The sequence below is a fragment of the Lactuca sativa genome, chromosome 8, assembly GCF_002870075.4.
Source record: "Lactuca sativa cultivar Salinas chromosome 8, Lsat_Salinas_v11, whole genome shotgun sequence".
Classification (NCBI taxonomy): domain Eukaryota; kingdom Viridiplantae; phylum Streptophyta; class Magnoliopsida; order Asterales; family Asteraceae; genus Lactuca; species Lactuca sativa.
Genome location: NC_056630.2, coordinates 38,960,823 through 38,985,773, shown reverse-complemented (window position 1 = coordinate 38,985,773; position 24,951 = coordinate 38,960,823). Strand labels below are relative to the sequence as shown.

Here is a 24,951-nt window from a genome sequence, read left to right as displayed (position 1 = left end):
GCGGACAATATTGTGATACGTGCCAGAGGGGGATGTTACACATGACCACTAGGGCCAGAATAACAATAATCTCCTTAGTCATCACCGAAACAATGGTAACGACATACTTGAATAAAACGAGACAAATTACTAGCTTCTTGGTAACCTTGTGACTTTCCCTGATCCAAGCGTGAGTCATGTGCTTCCAGTAGTATAGATCTCTACTACTATTCACACCTACTCATACTCATCCCAAGTATTGTCTCGCAGTCCCCAAGTCCTAAAATCACAAAACAATTTAACACATACTAATGTGTCCAATTAATCATAAAAATTCTCCCAGACTCTACTAGGATTTCTTCCATGCATATCTTCAATCATCAATTCTACTTCAACTCGGTTGGTGATGGAAATTCTAGGCGATGGGACAACTTTAAGAGTTACACCCATCGTTCCATCATCCTGCCAACCGCAGGTGTACTTCAGATGTATCGTACTCCTCTAAACTTTCCGTTATTTTATCAGACATATTCCAAAGGCAAGATACCACTCTTACGTTATCCTTCGATAGGTGTCATTCAACACATCAGATAACAAAAACAGGGTTTATATTAATTCTTGAAACTATTACACAAAAGTTCAAGTTCACCCTATACTATGCCTTTATAAGGCTACACTTCCTGATACTAGCTATACCTTGATACAGAGTCTTTATCCTTGATTCCTCGCTTTGTCATCTGCTTCGTCAAGGATCATTTAAAATGCTTCTGCCTTTGGCTGTGGCAGTGCATTTGGTTTTGCTCCCTCATTCTTCTTCGGGCAGTCCCTAGATAAATGCCCTTCTCCCCAACATTCATAGCACACCCTCTTTTTGGATACACACTTGTTGGCGTAATGCCCTGTCTTTCCACATTTGTAACAAGTCACATCTTCGTCACATCTCTCAAAGTTCTTTAGCGGTACACTTGACTTTGTAACTCTCACAGGGAATTCTTTCTTGTAGTGTCCCTCTTTACTACACTTAATGCAAACTTCTTCCTCGATTGAGCATTCGTGGGCATAGTGACCAATCTTCCCGCATTTAAAGCAGATCACTTCCTTAGGGCATCTCCCGTTGTGCTTTCTTCCATACTTATCGCACCATGTCGCTTCACCTACTCCTCCATACCTTGAGAACATGTTATTGTCAGACCTTGAAGACCCCTCAAATTTCCTTTTCTTGCCAACTTCAACCTTGTTGGCGATACTACCGTTGATCACTTCTTCGACTGACTTAGCAACCCCGATAGTTATCTCAAGAGTAGGTGTCTGGCGTACTGGTACAGTAAGTTCGTCCTTACTTTGTTGAATTAAACGCCTTGTTTCTTCCATATGATGATCCAACATCATTCGCACCATTGCATATACTCCCGCCATCGTGATTGGCTCAGGTGCAGCTGTTAGTTCTAGTGCACTCCCAATCATTTGTGGCTCAGACTGCGGGTTGTCGTTTTCCAATCCACTTTGTGTGTTTTCCATTTCGATCTATACACCAAATTAGGTGAATTTAGATCTCTATTTCGATAGACGTTCAAATCATCCTTTTCACTCCGAAACATTTACATGCTAGTTCTAATATCGTAGACATACGCTTAGAATCCTACACACATAAGGTTTCAAGATCCGGTCGGCAAAAGACCATAGATCCGAAAAAATAATATCATATATGGCAAACATATAACATTTAACACATAAAAGCATTTTAGGCAATTTTCCTAAAATAAACTAGTGCTCGTGTCTAAAATATAACAGACACACATCTCACAATTTCACTTAGCATTCTAAGTTTAAGTCTGGAAATCCTACAAATTCCTAGTTCGCTTAAACTAATGCTCTGATACCAACTATGACATCCCCAAAATCTCGGCCAGAAAAGATCGATTTTCATTTATGCTTTTAAAATAATTTCAGAGTAAATCATTTTGATTTGAAAGAGTTGCGGAATTTGTTCCCAAAAACAAAGTATGATAAAATAATATTTACCAAAGCATTTCATCAAGAAATGTATTTTCATTATATAATCAAAACTCGGGATGTCATGTTCCGATACAGACCATAAAGCATAAACAATAACATTACAATTCATTCAACAAATATATACATATACAAACTTGTAAACAAAACAACTTGATGATTCATCCATCTTATGCCCTTGCGCCACTTCCTGTAATACAAATAAAACCGAGTGGGTCAGGCTTGGGAGCCTGGTGAGCATATAGAGTTTTCAACCCACAATAAGTAATTAACTTTATTTTCATTAACCAACAATAACCCAATTACCCATTCCCGTTATTCTCACTTTATGTCCCTAAAACAACTAACACAAGGGACCTAGTCTAAGAATATTTCATCGGGGCGACAACACATGCTTCAGGGGTTCCTTAGCAATATAAGTCAAATAAGGCAACCATGAGGGGGATGGAGTACAGCGAATGAACACCCAAGTTCATTAACACCTACAGGTGGCTTATAGAAGTAGTATTCTTCGGCAGATCTGGAAGATCTTCACAAAAACCGGGCTCCTCGCGGGCAGAGCTTCGGCTCGGGAATTGCACTTCACGGGATCTTCGGGGCCTCGGGACTTGCTTCGGGGCTCGGGAATGATACCGGGGCTTCGTGATAATTCTTGCACGAAAAACGATGCAAAAACGCGAGAGAAAGGGAAGAAACAAGCAAAGAACTCGGCTGCCCTCGACATCCTTTTATAGGGGGCTGGAACTTCGATTTACACTGGGCGTAATATGAAATTACGCTGGGCGTAATGAGGATAGGATCGCTGACTCCCCCCCTTCGGATAATATCGGTATTTTATATTTAAATTTAATATCGAAAATATTTAATAAACTTCAAAAATTCATATCTTCCTCATACGAACTCTGTTTTCGACGTTCTTTATATCCACGCGTAGGTGAGACTACGCTCTACAGTTTTCGTTTAGACTCCGTCGGCTAATTTTGAATTTATTTTTTATTATTTATTTTTAGTAGGTCGGGACAGGAAAACTCCGTTATAAAATCATAAATTTTTCATCCGACGTCTGTTTTCGCCTATATTTTTATCGTTTCACTACTATTAACGAGATCTTTGATTCTCATTAAGATTGTTTTGGCTAAAAACCGCTCGATCTCAAATCGAGTATCCGGGCTGCATACTGCTAAGTCGAAACTTCGAAAAATCATAACTTCCTCATACGAAGTCAGATTTGGGTGTTCTTTTTATGCACGCTCTCGGTTTAACGAACTCTACGACTTTTGTTTAGATCACTAAGGCTAAATTTCGATCTAACGTAAATTTCACTTTTTACGTCATTCAACGTTGCTGGTTCTGTCGCGAAACTTCGACAGGTCATAACTTCTTCGTTATAACTCGGATTTCGGCATTCTTTATATCTTCGGAATCCTTGTTTCGACCACTACATCTTTATGCAAAGACATCGGACTTATCTCATACTTTAATTTTGACGCTTATTTTATTCTTAATTCATTAAATTATAATAATTAAGAAAATAAACACATAATTCACACAATACTCAAATATTTCATCATTAATACTTCAAATAAAAGTTACAAGGGTTAACCTAGACTATTACATCAAGGATAATGTTTAGCCTGGAAACGCGGGCGTTACATAACCCACCCACAAATACCTTGCTTTAATCATAACCCTCCATTCTTATTCCTAAACTTTATTAAAGCAGAAAAGAATCTACCTACACAGAAACAAATCTTGGGTTTTAGGCGAAACCGATAGAGGCGTTTTGGTGTTGAAAAAGATTGGAATTTGTCCTAAATCAAATCCATCTTAAAAAGCCCCACGATAGAACTCATCAGAAGAAACAATTGTCAAAAATAAAGAAAAACAATGTCTGGTTTCCTGGGGTTTTAGTAGAATCCAGAAGGGTTTTGCGTATTTGTTGTGAAATTGGCAGTTCAAGAAGGAAGACCATAAACCCTTTTTTTGCACTGTTCTGGGGTTTTAGGAGGCGAAATTCAGTAAAAGGTTAATTGGTTTGTAGGGTTTCTACTGCAGTAGAGTTGAGAGATATATTGATAGGAATTTAGGTCAAGCATAGATCAAAAAGGGATGATTTGGGGCGTCAGATATAGACGAACTTTAAGGTGGCGACTCCCGACTTCCAGGAGACTTCTATAGACCTAGGTTACTTTCTGTAGAGTCAGTCCGTAATTATCCAAATTTTAACCAATTTACGTAAATGACCCATATACTATTTTTGAGTCCAACTTTGGTTCAAAAAACTTGTATTTAAGTTCGCATATTTAAACTTTGTTTAATGAGCTATCTTAAATTTTTTAGTTTATAAACTTATTTATCAATAAGTTATCTCAAATAGTTTATCAAAAAATTAATTTATAGTTTATAATAAACTATTTTATTTATCAACAAACATTTAAAGGTTGTTTGATAATTATTGATTGAATCATATCTGATTGAGTAAATAGCCGATTGAATCAATCTGTGTTATAATTAAAGGTTATATGACCGAATCCAAAGTTTCTAATTTTGGTATCAAAAAGTTTGAATCTGATCGAATCAGACTTGATAACTCTTACCAAATTTAGTAAAAGACATATCAAACAACTCATACTTACAATAAACTTAAAAAATAAGCTAGCTTATATATGTAAAACAAAATCTTAATGCCAAGTTGTAATCATTGCCTTAAAAAAAACTTTTAATTAAACAATAATATAACATTATAACCACAAAAGGTCTACATTTTTATTCGAACAAGAGAAACATAATACAATCTTTTGTTCCATACATAGGGAAACGAGATACATAAACCAACAAGACCCCAAAGTAAAGCTCCAATCAACTATTATTGAGGGAGTGTTTCAGATTACTTTTGAAGGTTAAAAGTCCTTTTTATAAAAAAACTTTTTGATTAGTGATTTTTTCCAAAAGAAAATTTTTAAAATGTGTTTGTATTTGGTTTTAAGGTAAATGTCAACTTTTCAGTTAAAAAGTCCTAAAAGTTACAAAAAGACAGGATTTGTGATTTTTTGAAAACCCAACTTTTCCTTCTATATAAAAAGTTATTTTAAAAGATTTTTTTCATTAGCCAAACATCTTTTAGCAATTTTTTGACTTTCTGGAAAAGTTAAAAATCAAAAGTTGTTTTAAAAGCAATCCCAAACACCCCCTAAGTTTGTTCACATTTGGTCATTTTTTTTACCCAATATACCATCGCACTTGTTGTTTGTGTTTACCATAATCCTTTTGACCGACTATCACCTAACCCTTTGGACTGACTATAATGAACACAAACAACATGTTTGATGATATATTGGGTACAAAAAAAGGAACGAGACCAAATATGAACAAACTTAATAGTTAGTTACCCTCATGAGTCATTTTCCCAAAAAAAAAAATGAAATTAAAGCTGCAAAAGTATCAAATGTCGCAACCTTCTTATGCCATAATGTACATGAAGAACGTTTCGGAGGGGTAGCTTCGTCAAAACATGGTCTATGCTATGCCTATCTGCAAAAGGATACGACTCTTTATGAGATGTATCTTTATCAACAAAAACATTTACCTCATGGTATATTATGGTGATGTGTCTACAAAAGTTACATGATTGTATACATATTGATGTTATATCTTATCCCATGAATTCGATCTTAAAGCCAAGTAAACTCAAAAATCACAACACTTGTGATTCCACTCGTTGTAGACTTGTTCAGAATCCATGTTACGATAAATCATTTGATTTGAAATGTAAATGTAGTCATAAAATGCACATGTTCAATCAAGATTTTCCTAAAAAATATTTAAGTGCGTTACAAAGTTATGCATGTATGAATAATGTTTTTTCGTGGATTATGTTTTAAGGAGAACCAAGAATGAATCTCATAGAGTCATTAATATGAACAAGAGATGACGTGAGATTTTCTGTAAATAAGTAAAGAAAAATTGACTCAATAAGGCAACAAACTGTTCAGTTTGTACCATTTGATCAGCTATCACGAATGATAACCGGTCAAAAAAATCTTATAAATTCGAATTATTATCTCATAATAACACAGCATGGAATTATATAAGGCTACTTATAACAGATGTTCCACAATTACATAGAATCTATGCAGCTTCTCTCCCTCTTTTCATCTTGGAAACTCTAATGGTGACTGCAACCTTTACCATGTCCATGGTTACTTCGACGAACATGTAAAGCTTCTTTCTCCATTGCTTCTTGAACACCAAAACTCCAATAACACCCCAAAACCCTACTGATAAACCACACATAGCGCCCAAGTAAAACCATATCTCAGACACATCATTTGCTTCGAGTTTGTTGTTGCTTGTTATGGTTCTTGGATCTTCATAATCATAGGAACAATCCTTCGGAAGTGGAGCACCACAAAGATCTATATTACCAACATATATCGATGGATCTGTTAGGGTTTGCAATTGATTTCCTGTTGGAATTCGTCCTGACAAGTTGTTGTGTGACAAATTCAAATGGCTCAAGAAATTCAAAGCTGCTAACGTTTGAGGGATCATCCCACTCAACTCATTTCCTGAGAAATCAAGGGAAAATAACAACTTCATGTTTCCGATTCTGTCTGGAATAACCCCAATTAGATGATTATGAGACAAATTAAGACCCACCAACAAAGAAAGTGAAGTTAGCTCTTTAGGTATTTCTCCCGTAAGCTTATTGCTTGAAAGATCCATGTTAAAAACTAAACCCAAAGTTTTTGTATATTCAAGATCAACTCCTTTCATGCCCTGAATCACTGTCTCCCCAGAACTGGAACTTCCATTACGAATATCTTGCTCTCTTTTCTCAATCATGCCATTCAACTCCCCAAAACAACGAGGGATAGATCCTGTTAATCCGTTGTATGCAACATCTAAAATTTGAAGATTTGAATTTCTGCATAAAGATTGTGGAATTCTTCCGGTGAAGTTATTGTTATGCAACCTAAGAACCATCAATGTCGTTACATTTTCTCCGATCCATTTCGGTATGTTTCCAGAGAATTTGTTATCACCAAAATCTAAAACTCTCAACGCTCTTAACTTCCCTAAATCTTGAGGAATCTCTCCAGTGAAGCTATTGTCATTCAAATTCAACCATGACAATGATGGAGAAACATGACCTAATGATCTTGGAATAACACCAGACAGCCGATTTGAACTGAATAGCATCATATTCAAGTTTTTCAGATTCTCTAAACAATTCGGAATTTTCCCGGTTAACCTATTTCTGGAAAGATCAAGAATCTCCAAAGAAGTCCTTTTGCACAATGATCTCGGAATCAACCCTTTGAAAAGGTTATTTTGAACATATAGTGAACCTCCATACTCGTCTGTAAACCCATTTGGAAGGTTTCTCAGTGATCCACTGAGATTATTGTGAGAGAGATCTAAGAAACGAATGATGGGCATCTGTTGCAACCATGTGGGTAAAGCTCCAGAAATACTAGCATTCGACAACACTAACTTATCAAGATTCCTTTGAGTTTGAATCCACTGTGGAAATTCATCTGAAATTTTGCAAGAACCGAGTGCAAAGGTTTTTAACTGGAATCGAGGTATCCAATCACCAGAAACATGGAATGTCAAATTCGTATTCGAACTCATATCCAAGTACTTCAACCTTGAAAGATTAGCAAAATGGGATTCAGAAACTAATCCTTCTAAAGAATTGTTCGAGACATCTAGAAAATTGAGATGGGTGAGTTGCCCAATTGAAACTGGAATAGTCCCATTTAACGAATTTGAAGACACTGAAAATACTTGTAGTGAATCTAGTCTTTCTAGAGATTCTGGGATGGGACCCATTAACTGATTCGATTCCAGCTTCAAAACCGTTAAATCTACTAAATTTCCAAAAGATTCTGGAATTGGACCGGTCAAGTGATTATAAGAAAGATCAAGTTCGGTCAGCTGCCCGAGAAATGTCGGAATGGGTCCCTCTAACTGGTTGAAAGATAGATCTAATACTCGTAACAATTTTAATCTTCCCAAAGCTTCATGGATTTGACCTTTTAATCTGTTTGACCCGAGATTTAATACTCTTAAATTCGTTAGTCTTCCAAGGGATTCAAGACTTAAATCATTTAATCCATTCCCAAATAAATCCAATATCTCAAACGAATAATTTGGACATGTGGATATGTTTGTTGATGGGCCAATCATTTCTAGTCCAAGATTATTGTTCCAAACAATCAAACTTTTAAGGTGACATTGTTTCCAGATTCCAATATGCTCAAAGTTGTTATAAGAAAGGTCAAGGTTTAACAAGCCATGTATGACAGGAATCGATGAACTTAAACTGTTTCCCGAAAGATCAAGGGTCGATAAGGAACTCATGTTTGCTAAAACAGAAGGAAATTTTCCTTCAATTGAATTGTAGCTAAGATCCAGGTTTATGACATTGGGAAGGATTTTACTCAAATTAACATAAGGAACAAGATCGACATTTGAAATACCACAACATGACAAACTTAAATCTGTTAACGAAGGAATCATGTAAAGCACCATGTGACGATTTGGTGCTTGATTAAGATCCACTCCATTTAAGTCAAGATGTTCGAGTGATGAAAGGCCAGAAATCCATGCCATATCATCCACCATCAAGTTTTGTGAATCTGATAATGAATTGAGATCAAGAGACTTCAAATTGGAAAGATTTCCAATGTGATGCGGAATAATACCCATGAAACCTGTGTTAGAGAGATTGAGGTAATTCAGTTGTTTCAAGGATCCAATGAACTCTGGAATCCGGATTCCATGAAAATCATTCCCACTCAAGTCAAGGGATTTTAAGTGTCTCAAATCCGCTAAAGAGGAGCTCACCTCTTCACCAACTAAGTAATAGTTTTCACTAATAAGGCTATTGTCTTCAACAGTTGAGGCGTAGCTATTGCCTCCATAATTACATGAATAAGAACGCGTTATATTACCTCTTAGATGTAGGCCAACAACACTTCCTGTGTAATCATCACAACGGACTCCTTTCCATGAGCAACAATCAGTGCTAACCCATGATGAGAGCATTTTGAAGTCATCTTTGATGCTACGTTTAAACTTGAGTAGAGCTAATAATTCATCTTCAGAACAATTTTGAGCACCTACACACGTATCTATGGTGGCAAAGGTAATCGAGAAAAAGGCAAGAAGAATGAGATGAAGCCCCATGATTCAATCTCAACCTAATTCAAGTAATTGAAAATTGTAACAGGAGAGATGGGCGTCCTTATCTTGAATCGTTGGGAAAGAACAAACTAGTGTTCTCGGTCAATGCATAAGTGATGTTTGGTCAAGTCTTCATGTTGACTTTTAAGGCTACAAAAGTTACGTAAATTACCTACCATACATTATAATAGGCTACTGTTGATCTAGTGGGTGGTTGATTAAGTAAAGTAAATTACCTACTATTTGTTGGTAGAGATATATGTGAGGATGGAGGTGATCGGGGTTAGATTGGAATTTAAAAAAAAAAAAAAAAAAGGAGAGAGTTTGTTAATTTGTTGATTGAAAGTCTACATGGGGTAATCAAAGAAGGAGCTTTAAAAAGGAACCATTATAAGCTTATTTATCTTTATCTTAAATCATGTTGCAAATTTTCGGTTATGGCAAGCCAATTATGAGAAGTGCAACAAGAAAATCTAGTTCGTCGATTGGTGGTCGGTGGATCATAGGAAGAACACACTCATTGTGAAACTAATGTAACCAATATGACAATCCAAATAGCATTAAAATCTTTAATAGTAATAATCAAATAAGTAAAGAAATATGTGTTTTATTAAATATGAGAAAATAAACCATATTTCACAACTGTTTTTATGTTTAGCACGATTAGAAGTAACTTATAAGTTAGTTTATTTTTGAAGTTTTTTCAGATTGTCACGTTCAAAAAGTAGTTTATAAGTTATTTTTTAAAAATGAAATGATTCTTCCGTTTAAGAAATTGATTATCCACATAATAAGATGCAACACCTTTAGACATAGGAGTCGTACCACACCTTACCATATTCTTGGTCTGCCATGTCAACGCCACGTCCATATTATTGGTCTGCCATGTCAACGCCACGTCATTTCCCCCCTCACTCTCTTTTCACCCCACAAAATTGATAGGAATAGTACCACACTCAACATATGTTTTTAAAATGTAATTCATTAATTATATAAATATTTAAAAAAAATATTTATAAGGATAAATTGCAAGAAAATCATTACATTACCACAAAATTTCGATTGGCGTTGAGTTTTTTTTTTTTTTCAATTATGTTATTATATTTACAATTTTGTTGCAATATCAACCAAATGACCAGTTCCCCCTGTTCTTCTAATAACCATTTTTCTTGAATTGCAATAAAATCACTAAGTTTACCATAATTTTTTATTTTGTCGCTATGTTTTGTTTTTCTCAATTATATAATTACATCTACAATTTTGTTACAATATGAAGCAGTTGACCGATTAGGCGATTACCATCAATTTAGTAAGTTACCAAATAAATGACATCACAATATTGTGATGTTGAAGCCACGTTAGATCTTATGTAGTAGTATCGAGTTTGAAATATAGTATTTGCAACAAACTTAATTTCACATATCTTTTTAGGTCGATCAAGCGGTTCAAACCCACTTAAAAGTCATCGAAAATGACATACTCACCTTTTTAGGTAACAATTTTTATTATAATGTTTAATTTTTAATTCTCGTCAGAGTATGTATTCACAAAGGAAAATATCATATTACCACAACAACGAACTTGTCGTATTTGTTTTAAAAGGTCACTCGAGTTTCTTTTTCTTTTTTAATTTTAAACCTTTACTAGGGAATGAACTCATAATTTACCGTTTAGCACGATCATTTTACCGGTTGTAATAGGTTTCAATGTTATTTGGTGATTGCCAACTAAGCCCAAAAACTCATTTGACCCATAGCATCAAGAAGGAAATTATATATATATATATATATATATATATATATATATATATATATATATATATATATATATATATATATATATATATATATATATATATATAGGGCCGATCCTAGACAATTTGGGGTCCGGGGCAAAATAATAAATGTGGGCCCTAATAATTTTTTTTAGAGAGATGCACCTTCGGAAATTTTTATTAACTAATATAAATTTTACAATTGAATGCTCGGACTCTCCACCTATGACAAAAAAGGTTTCATGAATAAGGGTGGCAAATCGGGAATCATTTCGTGCTCTTGCCTAACACGACACAACATGAAATGTTTTTTTTCAACCCGAACACGACACGACATGATATCGTATTTTTTTTTCATTAACACGAACACAACAAAATAAAAACACGAAAAAACACGACAAAATTAACAAAACAGCCAATTGCATAGAGCCATCCATAAGTTCTAAAAAAAGTTAATTCAAACTTGAAAAACACGAATAAAACAAAAAAATTTACATAAAACAACATAGAATGATGTAAAGATCTTCAAATGTATGACTGCATCGTTTGATGTTTAACCGTGCTATCCAATTCCATAATATCATCCGTAAGTTCTTGTAAACACAACTCTTCATTGCCTTCAAAAAAATAAACATATTAAAATTTGTTAATCATTAATTAAAAAATCAACAATAAAACACAACTATCAAAAAAATCTAACAAGATAACTCAATTACTTTAATTGCAAATAAACAATCTATGACACTTTTTAATGTGATTTCTCAAACTATATGTCCAATTTTTGGTTTCTCATATGTACTGTTTTGAGCATCTCTTACATTTTTCCCTTTCCCTCCCGTCCCTATCAATTGAAAGTGTGTCAAAATATTACCAAACCATAGACCATCTCTCTTTCCAGTTTTACATTAACTCCTTCACCCTCCACTTTAACATCTACCTGCACAAAATCAATGTCAACGGATTCTTCTTCAAGTTCAGTATCTTAAAAACAATATAAAGCCAAAAATAACAGAAATTAGAAGCAGAAAATTTAATAAGAAATACCTGATGAGTGTAATGATGTGCTACACAGCCGCAAAAGGTATGTGTGCTTTATGAGCTTTGCCCTTTTCATATTAACAAAAAAGTGGAGTGCATGTGGAAAAAATAATACAAATCAGTTCTACATTTCTTCTGTTTAAATAATACAAATCAGAAGCTAATAATAGATAATAAAAATCAAAAGCAAAGAACGATTAAAGCATAAAAAATACAAATATAAACTAGAATAACTATACTCTAAGATTAAACTAGAATCAACTAGTCAACTACTGCTACATCAGTGGTGAGATACATGGCTCAATCAGTGGTATTAGAAAACAGGTGGTTTCAAAAGCAATTAAAGATTTAAGAGCAAAAATGAGAATCGATTTATGAAGCTAACAGATATAAAAGCATAAGAAAAAACCTGGAAGATGCTATTGGGGGTTCGTCAATGACGATACACCGAAGCTTCAAGTCTTCACGACTTTACCTGTGTCGATTAAAAATGGAGGATTGGAGGTTCAGCAATGTCGATTCAAGAATTGTTAAATATAAGTGCAATCGATTGAGAAGAAATTGAAAATTTTGGGTTGGTTGGGAAAGGTTGCGCAGAGAACCATAGATTTGTGATTGTGTATGAACCTAGGACCATGGAGACTATTAAAAATCAGAAAAGATGAGAACCGGAGAAGAAATCAATTCCAAAAAGAAATATGAGAAGTCTAACTAACCGTTGCTTATGCTATGGAATCTAAACTTCTAAAGAAAACGTTTGGATTTTCCATAGTAATTAATTGCTGAAGATTTATTTGTGTTGTGCGCCTGCGTCTTGGAAGTCAGATACTCATCTCGCACGCACGCCAGGTCTTCGCTCCTCCCGCTTCCTTATGGGTCGGCGCTTTTAAGAGGATTGGGCCTTGAATAATCAATCCAAAAGACTTAAAACCAACGGGGCTATTGCTATATATCTGATATAAGAAAATATAAAATGGGCCCTTTGGCATTTGGGGGACCGGGGTGGTCGCCCAGCTTGTCCAGGCCCATGGGCTGGCCCTATATATATATATATATATATATATATATATATATATATATATATATATATATATATATATATATATATATATATATATATATATAAAACTTGGACAATGCTAAGGAATAGTGAACATTGCCCTTTTTTGTCACAGCTGCCCCTCGTTTTCTATCTGTCCTTATTTTCGAATGAAATGTATTTTGGGTGCTATTTGACAATTTGTTGAGACTTTGCCGTTTTCGTATCCAATCACGCTTTCACTACTGTATTTGTTTTAATTTTTTTATCGGTAATATTTTGGCATTTTGTATATTCTAAAACGTGTTGTTTCTATCTTACTTTCACCGCTTTTCGACCCAATTAGATTCCGACGAGTGTTATTCTTCTTCACGTGCTTCTGATCAATGTTAATCCCTCCACCCATCCACCACCTCGGATACTTCTTAATTCTTCATTATCGCTCACTTCCACTGCAAACTTTCATACGCTCCAAAACCCACCGTCTCTCTCTAAAGGCATCGATGGGTTCTTGACTGACGCGATTTATCGGAGGCTCGGGTTCGTGTCGGGCTTTCCAGAACAGCCTAATACTCCTTCGATATCATCTGATGCGTCTAGATTGGGTGGATTAAGGTGCCCAGGAGTGGTTCATGTGATCCACGCCCAAGACGAGAACAAAAATCAGCGAACGATTTATCGGAGGCTCGGGTTCGTGTGGGGCTTTCCAGAACAGCCGAATACTCCTTCTCCGATATCATCTGATGCGTCCAGATTGGGTGGATTAAGGCGCCCAGGAGTGGTTCATGTGATCCAGGCCCAAGACGAGAACAAAAATCAGCGAACGTGGGCATCCAATAAAGGGATCGATGGTGCTTAACCATAATCTATATGGTCGCTTCTGTTTCTCTTCTCCAATCTACATATGGGTGCTGCTGTTGGTGGGTTGTACACTATCAACCCTCTCATACACGTTTACTGGTGTTTTACCTGAATTTTTTAATTTGATTATACAGATTTAATTCTTATTCGATTCTATTCATTCTTGTTTTTTTTTTCGATTTCATCATGTTTCAAGTTGAAAACCATGTATCACAGAGGACATAATCGATTCGTCTGTGTTGCTGTCAGGTCACGGGAACAAAAAATATGAGTGCAGCCGCTGATTGTTATAGTGCCGACCATCGGAGGGTGTAGTGGTGGCGTCCCGTTTTTACAAACGATGGATGGAAATTGCCTAAGCAATATCGCAGTAAACAAATTAGATATCGACGTAAGTTCTTCTATAACACCCAAAGTCTTGAAAGCCCAGAAAGTAAAGGAAACCCTAGATTTAAGGGGGCCTCGACGAGTCCAAGGAGGAACTCGGCGAGTCCGAGCGAGATCTGAGTCGAGGAGTAAGTGACCGACTCGGCGAGTCGGCCAAGGTGACTCGGCGAGTCTGGTCTGTGCGAAGAAAACCCTAAATCCGGGGCTTAGAGCCTATTTAATCGCCTCATTCTTCTTCCTAGGGCTCCTTTACTGTCTCTCACACCTAGAACGCCGCACCCTAAGCCTCCATTGTGTTCATTCAAGCTTTTAGCCATTTTGAGTGGTTTTAAGGAAGAAGAAGAAGTGGGAATCTTTGAAGCATCAAGGAGTGGCCTTGGATCCGAAGTTTGGGAAACATTTCTGAGCATTTGAAGGTATTAAGTCGTTCCTCTCCTTTAGATCTTCTTTGGTTATGAGTTTTGGGGCTTTTAAGCCATGTCTAAGTTTAATCTTGAGCTTGAGGTCCAGATCTGAGGTTGCTACCTCAGATCCATGCTTGTTTTGGTTTAGAATCCCGTAAAGTATCAGCCATTGAGTGGATTTTTGGAGCCTTTGGTCTCAAACCCTAGTTCATGGTGTATTTTGCTTAGATCTCCATCTTCACACGTAAAGTTTGCAACTTTACGTGGGGGATAGGCTTGGGAAGAGTAGATCTACGGTTTGGAGTCCCTGTATGACTCGAAAGTCCCCTGCATGTTGTGGAACCGAATGGACTCAGCGAGTCCTTCGAGTGGACTCGACGAGTGGCTTGAAGATGAGGAGGAACTCGACGAGTGTGATGAACAGCTCGTCGAGTCGGATGAAAATGGGCATGAACTCGGCGAGTTGGATGGAGATTGCTTTGTGCTCGGCGAGTCTGTTCTTAGACTCGGCGAGTCAGGTCGCGTAGTCCCAAACCCTTCGAGTTAAGACTCGAGTCAGCGAGTCGAGCAAGGACTCAGTGAGTTGGTCAGGACAGGATTCAGGAATCTGTAGACTCGGCGAGTCAGGGGCTGACTCGGCGAGTCAAGTCGTGATTGGAAGGACTTTGAGCATAAGAACTCGGTGAGTCAGTAAGTGGACTCGGCGAGTAGGGTTGACCTGGAAGGTTGACTTTGACTAGGACTTTGACTTTGGCAAGGGTAGACTTGGTTGACCTTGAAGGTCAGTTAGACTAAGTAATGTGTTGATATTGGTGGCTCGGGGAGCTAGTGGAGCAGCAGTTCGGAGTCAGTGGTCGGGTAGCGGTCAAAGGGATTAGCAGCAACAGTTCAACAGTATCAGGTGAGTTTCCCTTTGTATGAATGGGTCTACGGCCACAATGCCGGCCCATGTAGTTATGAGTAGAAGACCCGGGGTTAACCCTAGGCACAGTATGCTAGTATGGTATTCGGACGAGGTCCAATGATAGAGGGCGGGTGCCCAAGGAGTGGTTTATGTGATAGTTTATACTTGTTGTCAGTGTGATATTTGTATGTGCCTAGTAGGGAGGTGAGTGGGAGCGAGGTCCCGTATCTCACCAATAGCAGAGTGTGGATGGTGTTCCACATCTCAGTAGCAGCAGTCCAGGGGCGAGGCCCAAGTTAGGAAAGGAGTGAGGACGGGCGAGGCCCGTATCTCACTATCAGCAAGAGTATGGACGAGGTTCCATGACTCATCAGTAGCAGGACACGGGCGGGGCCCGGAGATAGGCGAGGCCTTAGAGCAAGAGCTGTTAGTGTATGTTTAGCTTATGTGATGTTATGTGATATATGTATGTGTTATTATATGTTAGTGGGCGGGGCCCTGTGACAGGCGAGGCCTAAGTGAAACAAATCTGTATCCGAGCGGGGCTCGAAGCCAGGCGGGGCCTGGAGCGGCGGGGCCGTTGTAGCGGGCGAGGCCCAAAGTAGGGGACGAGGTCCCAGATAGCGGGCGTGGCCCAGTATGTGCAGTATGTGGTTATGCATGGTATGTGGTAAGGTGGGGAACTCACTAAGCTTCGTGCTTACGGTTTTCAGTTTTGTTTTCAGGTACTTCCGGTAGCGGAGGGAGGAGCTCGGGGTGATCGCATGGCACACACCATAGATTAGTCAGCCTGGGAATGTTTACTTTGATAATGAACATGCGTTTTGAAAACTTATGCTCAAATTATGTTTTGGAATGATGACTTTGTTTAAAGTAATGTTTTATTTAAAAGAAATTTTTGGGTCGTATTTTTGGTTCGTTACATCTTCAATCCATAGTTCACCACTCTGTTTGAACTGAAAAGGATATGGGGAAGCATATTGGTAAAGAAAGAATGTAGCATGGGTAATAAACATATATTTAGATATCTAGATGTATCATTTAGTTATATGTCAAACAAAATTAACATTAAGCATTGAAATACTTGGAAGAAACTTTTATAATAATATAATTTATTTGGTCTTACAATTCAATTTTTTTTTATAATTCAGCTATCATTCTGATTGGGAAGATAGTCGGTACTGCAGAAGAAATGTTGCTGCCCTCATAAAGGTTAGATATCTAATATCAGATGAATTATGTATTTCTACTTATTTCAATTTTTTAATTTGGAAACAGGAAAGCGGGACTGACAAGGCTATCGTTGGTAATCAAAATATGGTTAACATGTTTCTATTTTAGATGCATATGAAGTGTTCTATGAAATGCCCAAATGAACCTTCTGTTTATAAAAGCACTTTTCAAGTCTTAAAAAACGACATCATGTAGTGGTGTTTGAGAAGATCGTTAGCTTTCACAATTTAAGCTTGAAGCTAAGCATATTTATTTATTTATTTTTTGTTGATGTATATTTTATATTTTATACATGTTTTTTTTATAAGTTGTAATAATTTTGAAGTGGAAGTTGGTATGAACATGACAGAAGTAGATGGACGTGTGATGGCCCCACGACAGCTCAAACTCGATTCTTTAGATGGTAAAAAATAGCAGCAACGTCAGAATATGCGACAGTAAAAAGGTAAAACGCAGACAATATCATGAAATCCAGATATAATCTGTATTACATTATTTATATTCATTATTAGATAGCCTAAAAAGAGATTGACTTACGCTTATGGTACTTTGTGTATATGACAGGCAACACTTTTGGAATTTATTTGGAAAATTTATTGATAGCCAAGTTGTTAGTTGCTGCTGATAAATATGATTTGTAAGGGTATATCTGTCAATTCTGTTGGTAGCCCTCTACCGCTTGCAGATGGTTATTAACTTATTATGCCAGAGAATTGAAAGTTGTTTGCTTAAGATTTGTTGTTGAAAAAATTACGGGTATACTCTCATTTTACAAAAGTTTTTTTTTTTCCATTCAAACGATTAGGTGCATACCTACCGGTCACCGCTTCCAGCTCCTACATCGACAATCAAATCAAATACGTACACGAATGTAGACCAGATGCGACCGTCTTCACGGTTCTCATACGCTTTCGTGTCCATTTACACCTGTCACCGTTCTTGTGCAGGTATTTTTTTTTAAAAAATTTAGTAACTGGTCTTGGAATCGTGTAAAATGTTTTTTTGTAAATAATTTGTGATTCTGGACCATCACTGAACTTGATGGAACTCACACCGGTGGTCATAAAGCTCTTAAAGGTCTGATGCCGATGATTTCTCGGAGACACACAAATCCTCGATTTTCTTTTATTTTGTCCACGTGTTTGTTTTTTCTTATGTTCACCGTTATGCTAGCCAATTGTGATTAATTATAGCTTGTCACCCTCCTCATAATTGCTCAAAGGAGAGGGACCCAGACTCCGGACTCTTCCTGAAATAGCTGCGCTCCATCTTTGAAAGTTGAAATGGGTTTAATACACATCTCTAGGTGTTTCGATTTCTAAACAATTAAATCCAATTTACTTGATTTCGACTCTTTTTTTTCATTTGGGATTTCATATCTTCTCCTGTTGAGGTTTTCTCTTGTGGTTTTTGTAGTAAATAATGATTTCGTGGAGTATTATGGAGAAGGAAACACGTTTTACCAAAGTGATTGGTGGTGGTTAAAGCAAGAATGGAACGTGGAGGCGAATATTTGGTCTTTAGGGATAACAGCAACTGAAATGGCAAAAAAGGAACCTCCGTTACCAAATCTTCATCAATGAGAGTACATTTCATTATCAGGTCTTGATTTTTCCCTTTATTTCATTATTTCAAGATTTTCCTTGAATAAAGTCTCTTTGTTTTGTTTATTAATTTTTCTATTTTCAATATGTATATTGATTGTTTTTATACTCTTTATTTACATACTGTTTTAGACAAATGGAACTCCAACTAAATAAATGCAACATTTTTCCAATATTGACATTTTTCCCATTAACAAGCATTGTAATAACAATTTTGACTAAAGTCATTGACTTTGTTTATAGTGTAGTATAATTTTGACCATAGAATTGGATTTCTGATTGAATTTGCAGGTTAGTGGATGAAGATTTGTATTTAAAGCTAAACCCATTTAGAAAATGGAGTTGATTGTGTCGACTATTGCAAAGTCTCAGGTAGACACCCGATGTTAGTTGTAATTTTTGATTTTCTTGATAGGTCATTGATTCATTAACGTCTTATAATCAATTTTTATAGGCAACTGATTTGTTGACTCAGTACTGCAGCCATGGAAGCGTATTCCAAGATCCTGAAAGACCTTCCCCACATGTAACAACGAATGATCTTATATTATCATCTAAACAGATAAGCATCGGATGTAATATATATTATGTCTTCACACCAATATCAACTATGTGACGTTTATGCTTTCAACTATCTCTTACCGCATTAAGTTGCAAATATGCATATTGATGTAGACTCAACAACATATCATTAACACTTAAAAAGAGTAGTTTGCATTCTACACGTAACTAATATTTTTTACAAAATTCATAGCTATGCCATAACGTTCCACAAACAAATTGTCCATAAATTACTATATAATCCTTCATATTCATAAGAAGCATAAGATGCTAAAAATAATGATCATATATGTTTACATCCATCCCCGCAACGCGGGGCTCCTCATCTAGTTCCAATTAAGGATGTAAAAGCTTTTTCCAAGTTTATCTAATTACAAACATGAAACATCTTATATTTTCTTCGATTCTTTTAGCCCAAGAAATAATTCTATTCACCATTAAAGCCCATCAAGGATAGTCCTGTTTTGATGAAGGCCGATTGCTCCTTATGAAATATGAATCACCCATCTCAATTAGTCAACACCGTTTTAAGCCTTCCCGCAGAGATCTTAGAGATGATTTTGGATACACAACTAATTTTACTTTAATCTTTGATATTAATAGTCGTGTTGATATTAGTTAATTACTTTTATTCCTTCATCATTTCATTATTGTGTAAATCTTTATTATTCACAACATCTAAAGATGAAACAGCATTATTGATTATTAAAACTAGCTAGGCTCCATTGCGTGTCATTGCCAGAAGGCAAGTAAATTATACTTAAGAAACATTTATTTCGTAATATGACATATTTTCATTTTGTAGTTTTAGAGATTATCCTATTATTAACCTTTTCACCTCTAATTCTATATCAATCTATTAAACTTATTAAAAAAGCAAGTCTTGTATTATTTTTTGCCTTCCAGAAAAATGCAGAACTTCATGATGAAAGAAGATGAAGAGAAAAATGAATCTGAGAAAAATGTTTTCAATTGAATTCTAAAATGAAAGAGTTACAATCTATTGACAGAAAGGAAAGACACTACAGAGCACACAGACGAACTAACTAACTTCTAACAAACTCTTTCTAACTGCCAAATAGTTAAATTACAATATTATCCCTGTTTATGTAAAGAATGACGAAACTGCCTTTGTGATCATTAGAAGCATTGTGCTCTAATTTTTCGTGAAACTTTTTATTTGCATATCATTAGTGGTTTATTACTTTATTATACATCGTTTGACAAGAGAGTGGTTAAGCTGAGAAGCGTGGGGAAGTTTTACTGATTATTATATAATAACTTTTTGATTTAATTAATATTTGTTATTAGCCATGTTTATTTTTCATGACAAAATTTAAGAAAGTAATTATAAACTGTTAAACACGTGACTAGTCGAGCTAGAAACAAGAAATAATAGTTCTTTACATACAAAGACTATACCAAGGTGCCTTTAGTAGTTTAGTTATTGACTTTGCCTTTCACTTTACACATGTTCTTACATAACTATATTTCTTTTTATAATTATACTCTTAAATTTATATATTTTGTAAGACTTGAACACTCATTTATTTAACACACTCAGGAATTTCAGAAGCCCTATACAATTTAACAAAAAATAGATCCTAAATTTTGAAAAACATAAAAATTCAAGCAAAACAATTATAAATTTTCATATTCTATTGCAAAATACATAAACTAAAATTTCATTCAAAATAATACACAAAATAACTTGAAAAAGTTATTCTTATAATATTTGTTAAAATAAAATTTTCAATTACATATTTATAAATATCTTTATCCAAAAAGTTCATCGATTCCGAACTCAAGTAGTAAAGTTTTAACACCTATGTTCTCTAAAAACCTATTAAAAAAACAGATTCGAAGGGTTGCATATGAGTTTTCTTAAAAAACTACTTAAACTAGTTTTTCATGAGTTTTCTTAAAAAACTTCAAATATAACATTGATTAGTTATAGAAAACTCATTATCTTAAATGTTCTTTTATTTCATTTATAAATTTTAGGTAGCTTATTAGGTAGTTTTTACCGAACATCATTTTTTATTATCTAGCTTATAATCTAACAACTAAATTATCAGCCATCAACTAGTTTTTTTAACCATAAGCTAACTTTCTACCTAATCCACTACACATAACATATATAGTCATCTCATAGTGTCAATTATCATGGAAAAAATGATAAATAATATGCATGCATTTTTACAAACAACTTATAAAGATACTGATTTATATCAACATTTTGCCCAACTTCAATCATAACATCAGGAAACATAAAATAATAGAGGTGCTGAAAAAAACTGAACCGAATAACCTATATGAACAAAATAATATTCGGTTTAGTCCGTTGGATTTATTCGGTTTTTGGTTCGTTTTTTTTTAAATCAAAATTCCAAAATCTTATTTAGTTCGGTTTTTTTGTTACCATTTTAACCATCCGATAACCGAATAAATAAATAAATAGTGTCAAAATGCCATAATAAATTATTTATATGCCACCATAAATAATGCTAAGAAAATCTTTTTCCAATATGCTTTAAGTTAATCATTATTGATCAATATTGATGGTGGTTTTTAGTTCTATTTATACTTTTGGTTATTTTCATAAAACAATGTGTTTTGAGTTTTATATCATTTATTCTAGTTAAAGAGTGAAAATCATTATAAGAATATAAAACTTACAAGCATAAACTTAAATAAATATTAAAAAAACATAATTGAAAAATATCATATTCCGTTTTGAAAACATTTACCGAAATATTAAGAATCAAGCAAAGCCCTTTGATGAGTGAGTGACTGATTTTTTAGTGCATGGCTAGTTTTTTTAATTTTTTTAGACAAATATTCGTGATTTAAAATTTAAAACATTACTCTTTTTTTAGCTGTTGGGCTACAACGGACTGACGGAGCGTTTGAAATTTTGAATGATTACTACTAATTCTGGGCCTTTGGCAGGTCTCATAAGTCACCCCCTTACTTAGTACATTACAAATACAAATATGTGTGTATTTATTAATTATTTTTCTCTTTATTTTGTACAGTGTATGAGTGTACAAAGCAAATCTTACAAAATTTTCAGCATATTAAATTTACATTTACGTCTAATACTTTGACTAGTGTTTATTATAATCTGCTAAGTTAAAATTTATAGAAAATCATTTTAATTTAAACTAAGTACATTTGTTTGTTATTTGGAGTTAACCGTAAACCGAACCAATTAAACCGAATGATATTAATTGATGTTGTTTCCGTTAGTAATTAAGAAATAAAAAACTGATATTTATATATTTTCCAAATCTCCTCATTACGTGTCCCCTAGAACAAAGCAACTGACGATTTTGAAGTGTTGAATATGACTCCGTGATGTATAGACTTTACTTGCATTATGGAGGATGATGCATCGCTTTCCCCACAATGGAAGAAAAGTAGGTTTGTGGATGCATCATCAACAGGACCTTCATTATCATTATCAGATAATCGGGTACATCACGATCTATACCGTCGAATCCACCTCAAGCGCCACCCTCGGGGACACTACGAGCACCACCCACATGGCATACAGGACGACAATGTACCAGTGTAGAGTTTTATAGTGACATTCTTCATCGATTTGATAACTTGAAGTGCCTCTATCAGATCGGGAAGAAGAGGTGAACATTATAAACTTGAATACGGATATTACTAGAACATATTATATATATATATATATATATATATATATATATATATATATATATATATATATATAGAGAGAGAGAGAGAGAGAGAGAGAGGTTCAAGTATTTAAAGTAATAATTTGTTATTGTATGCATAAATGTGGGCCAACCAAAATTAAATAAAAAATTAAATAAATAAATAAATAAGGATAGTTTAGTAATTTGTTTAGTAACTTCAAAAAATAATCCCTATAATCATGGTATTGACTTTTAACGTAATCTCTCATGTTTAAATCTCGTTCCCTCTTTATCTAAAAACCAAATCTTGGCGGCCAATCTGCAAAATTGGAATAGACAAAATCGATCGTTCTACAAAAATCGATTCTCATCGCCATAAAATCGAGCATAGGAACAGAAGAGAGAATGAAACTTGCTAGAACGTTCATCGGAGATGGCCTTGCCGTCAGAAGAGCAGCGAAATCGGGTTATATCCGGCACCACCATCAATCGCGGTGGGGACTTCTCTTCTCGTATTTGGGTTATATCTAGCCAGCTCCACCACCTACATCCGGCACCACCATCGATTTTCACATGTACTGTCACTCTTCCGCATTTCTATGAAATACAAACAATCAGCATCAAATCCAGCAAGATCAGCTTTCGCATCTTAAATGGATTCACAACTCAAAGACTTATCTTCAAAACCCCAATCTCCTACTTCTCAAACCAATCTCGAAGGTGCTTTCGATAATGACGGTCTCCCCCTCAAAAGTGGCTCTCTATTGGTCTAGAAGGATTCTTTCTAGGATTATGCTTTTCGCATTCAGATTTTATTGGATTCAGGAGACTTGCAGGAATCCACAAATCAATGGAAGTATCAACAATGAGGTAGATTAATTTCTGGTGTATATAATAGTATGCAGTAAAACATGTGCTTCTAGTTTGCTATCTTTTTTAATTGCTTCTTAAGGTAATTTAGGGATATGCAAATTGAGTCATAGAAGTCCCTCTCAAAAGTGGCTCCTCGAGTTCATGATTTCAATCTTTCATTGCTGTATTAGGAACATCATTAGCAAGGGCACTTTATGTGTCGAGATTCTTTATTGTGTGTGCTTACTGATAGTATCCAACCATTATAGTTTAAACATGATATGATTATTACTTTTGTAAAACCAGTAGTATTTGTAGTTCAAACCAGCATTTGGTTAACTTGATTACTTTCAATGGTCAGGTGGACTTGAATGAGCAATCTAAGGAGAAATTACTTTCACTAGTGGCGGAGAGGTTATTCGATTCAAACAACAATGTTAATGTAATCTTCTTCTTCTTCTTTTCTTTTTTATCACATTATTAGCCTTTAACATCCCATCAACCACATAACTAATTCTTTTTAATTGAGGTACAGAATAAAGATGCAGGGTATGTTGAAAATCAGCAGCAAAATATAGTTGATGTCATTGATTTACTTCCCCGATTAACAAGTGGCATTGATTCTATTGGAATGAAATCACGTATTCCAGTTCTATTGGAATGGAATTACGAATTCCAATTCTGTTGGAATCACATAAGTTGATGCTTGAAGAACGAACCACAAAATTAAAAGTGATTCTAAGCAACATTATTCTTTTAGAATGTGTTAGTGTCGTTGTAAGATTTTGATGTTTTATTTCCCGTTTTGAAAGTTTTTTAGTTTTATTTTTTAACAATAAATGTAATTCTTAACAATTGTTACTCGTATTCTATAAGAAATAATGTATTTTTTGTTTTTATTATTCAATTGATTGTTTAAGAGTTTGTTATTCTACAAGAATTTTTTAAAGTCATGATCAAAAAATAGGTTCAAGAATATTTTTATTATTTATGGTTCAAGAATATTTTTATTTTTGATATACTCATAAACATATTCTGTCAGAATGCCCGAATTAAAAGAATTATAATTCGTAAAATCGGATTTTTAAAATTAATAGAATCTATGATCCCTTAAAAAATACAATTTTTCTTTACTAAATCTATATTAATTGACTAAAGTACCATTGTAATTAATTAAGATGATATTTTTCAATTATATTTAATTCAATAATATATATTAATCACTTTCTTAAAATAAGTAAATTTGATTGGCCCACATTTATGTTGGATTAGTGTCTAAGTCCATAACTATTTTGGTATGTACTTGACCCGATGGTGCATGGTCCTTTTGGGTTGCCTTCACCAAAGCAACTTGATTGGAGAAATAAATAGAAAGAGAGGATAATATGATTTATTAATATGTTATAAGGATAATATATTGAAGGAGAAATCATATTT

At 34.9% G+C, this 24,951-nt stretch overlaps 2 protein-coding genes and 1 long non-coding RNA gene across 4 annotated transcripts; all 3 read right to left on the bottom strand.

Annotated features, from left to right (window-relative positions):
- Positions 1 to 735: 735 nt before the first annotated feature.
- LOC111914251 (cellular nucleic acid-binding protein homolog) lies at positions 736 to 1,158 on the bottom strand. Its single transcript, XM_023910025.1, has one exon. It carries the CDS (start codon positions 1,156 to 1,158, stop codon positions 736 to 738), a length of 423 nt encoding a protein of 140 aa, XP_023765793.1.
- Positions 1,159 to 6,120: 4,962 nt separating this feature from the next.
- LOC111914252 (receptor-like protein EIX2) lies at positions 6,121 to 9,189 on the bottom strand. Its single transcript, XM_023910026.1, has one exon. The coding sequence runs from the start codon at positions 9,187 to 9,189 to the stop codon at positions 6,121 to 6,123; it is 3,069 nt and encodes a 1,022-aa protein (XP_023765794.1).
- Positions 9,190 to 11,363: 2,174 nt separating this feature from the next.
- On the bottom strand, positions 11,364 to 12,898 carry LOC111914299 (uncharacterized). 2 transcript variants are annotated; one of them, XR_002857755.3, is made up of 5 exons: positions 12,715 to 12,898; positions 12,408 to 12,625; positions 12,005 to 12,066; positions 11,832 to 11,897; positions 11,364 to 11,577 (listed from the first exon to the last, which is right to left on the bottom strand). It is a non-coding gene; the product is annotated as an uncharacterized LOC111914299 (long non-coding RNA). The 2 variants fall into 2 exon arrangements; XR_002857754.3 differs by having other exon boundaries at positions 12,005 to 12,625.
- Positions 12,899 to 24,951: the final 12,053 nt, after the last annotated feature.

What these genes read in the sequence shown, in the direction of transcription:
- LOC111914251 (XM_023910025.1), bottom strand. Translation starts at nt 1,158, where the DNA reads ATGTTCTCAAGGTATGGAGGAGTAGGTGAAGCGACATGGTGCGATAAG.
- LOC111914252 (XM_023910026.1), bottom strand. Translation starts at nt 9,189, where the DNA reads ATGGGGCTTCATCTCATTCTTCTTGCCTTTTTCTCGATTACCTTTGCC.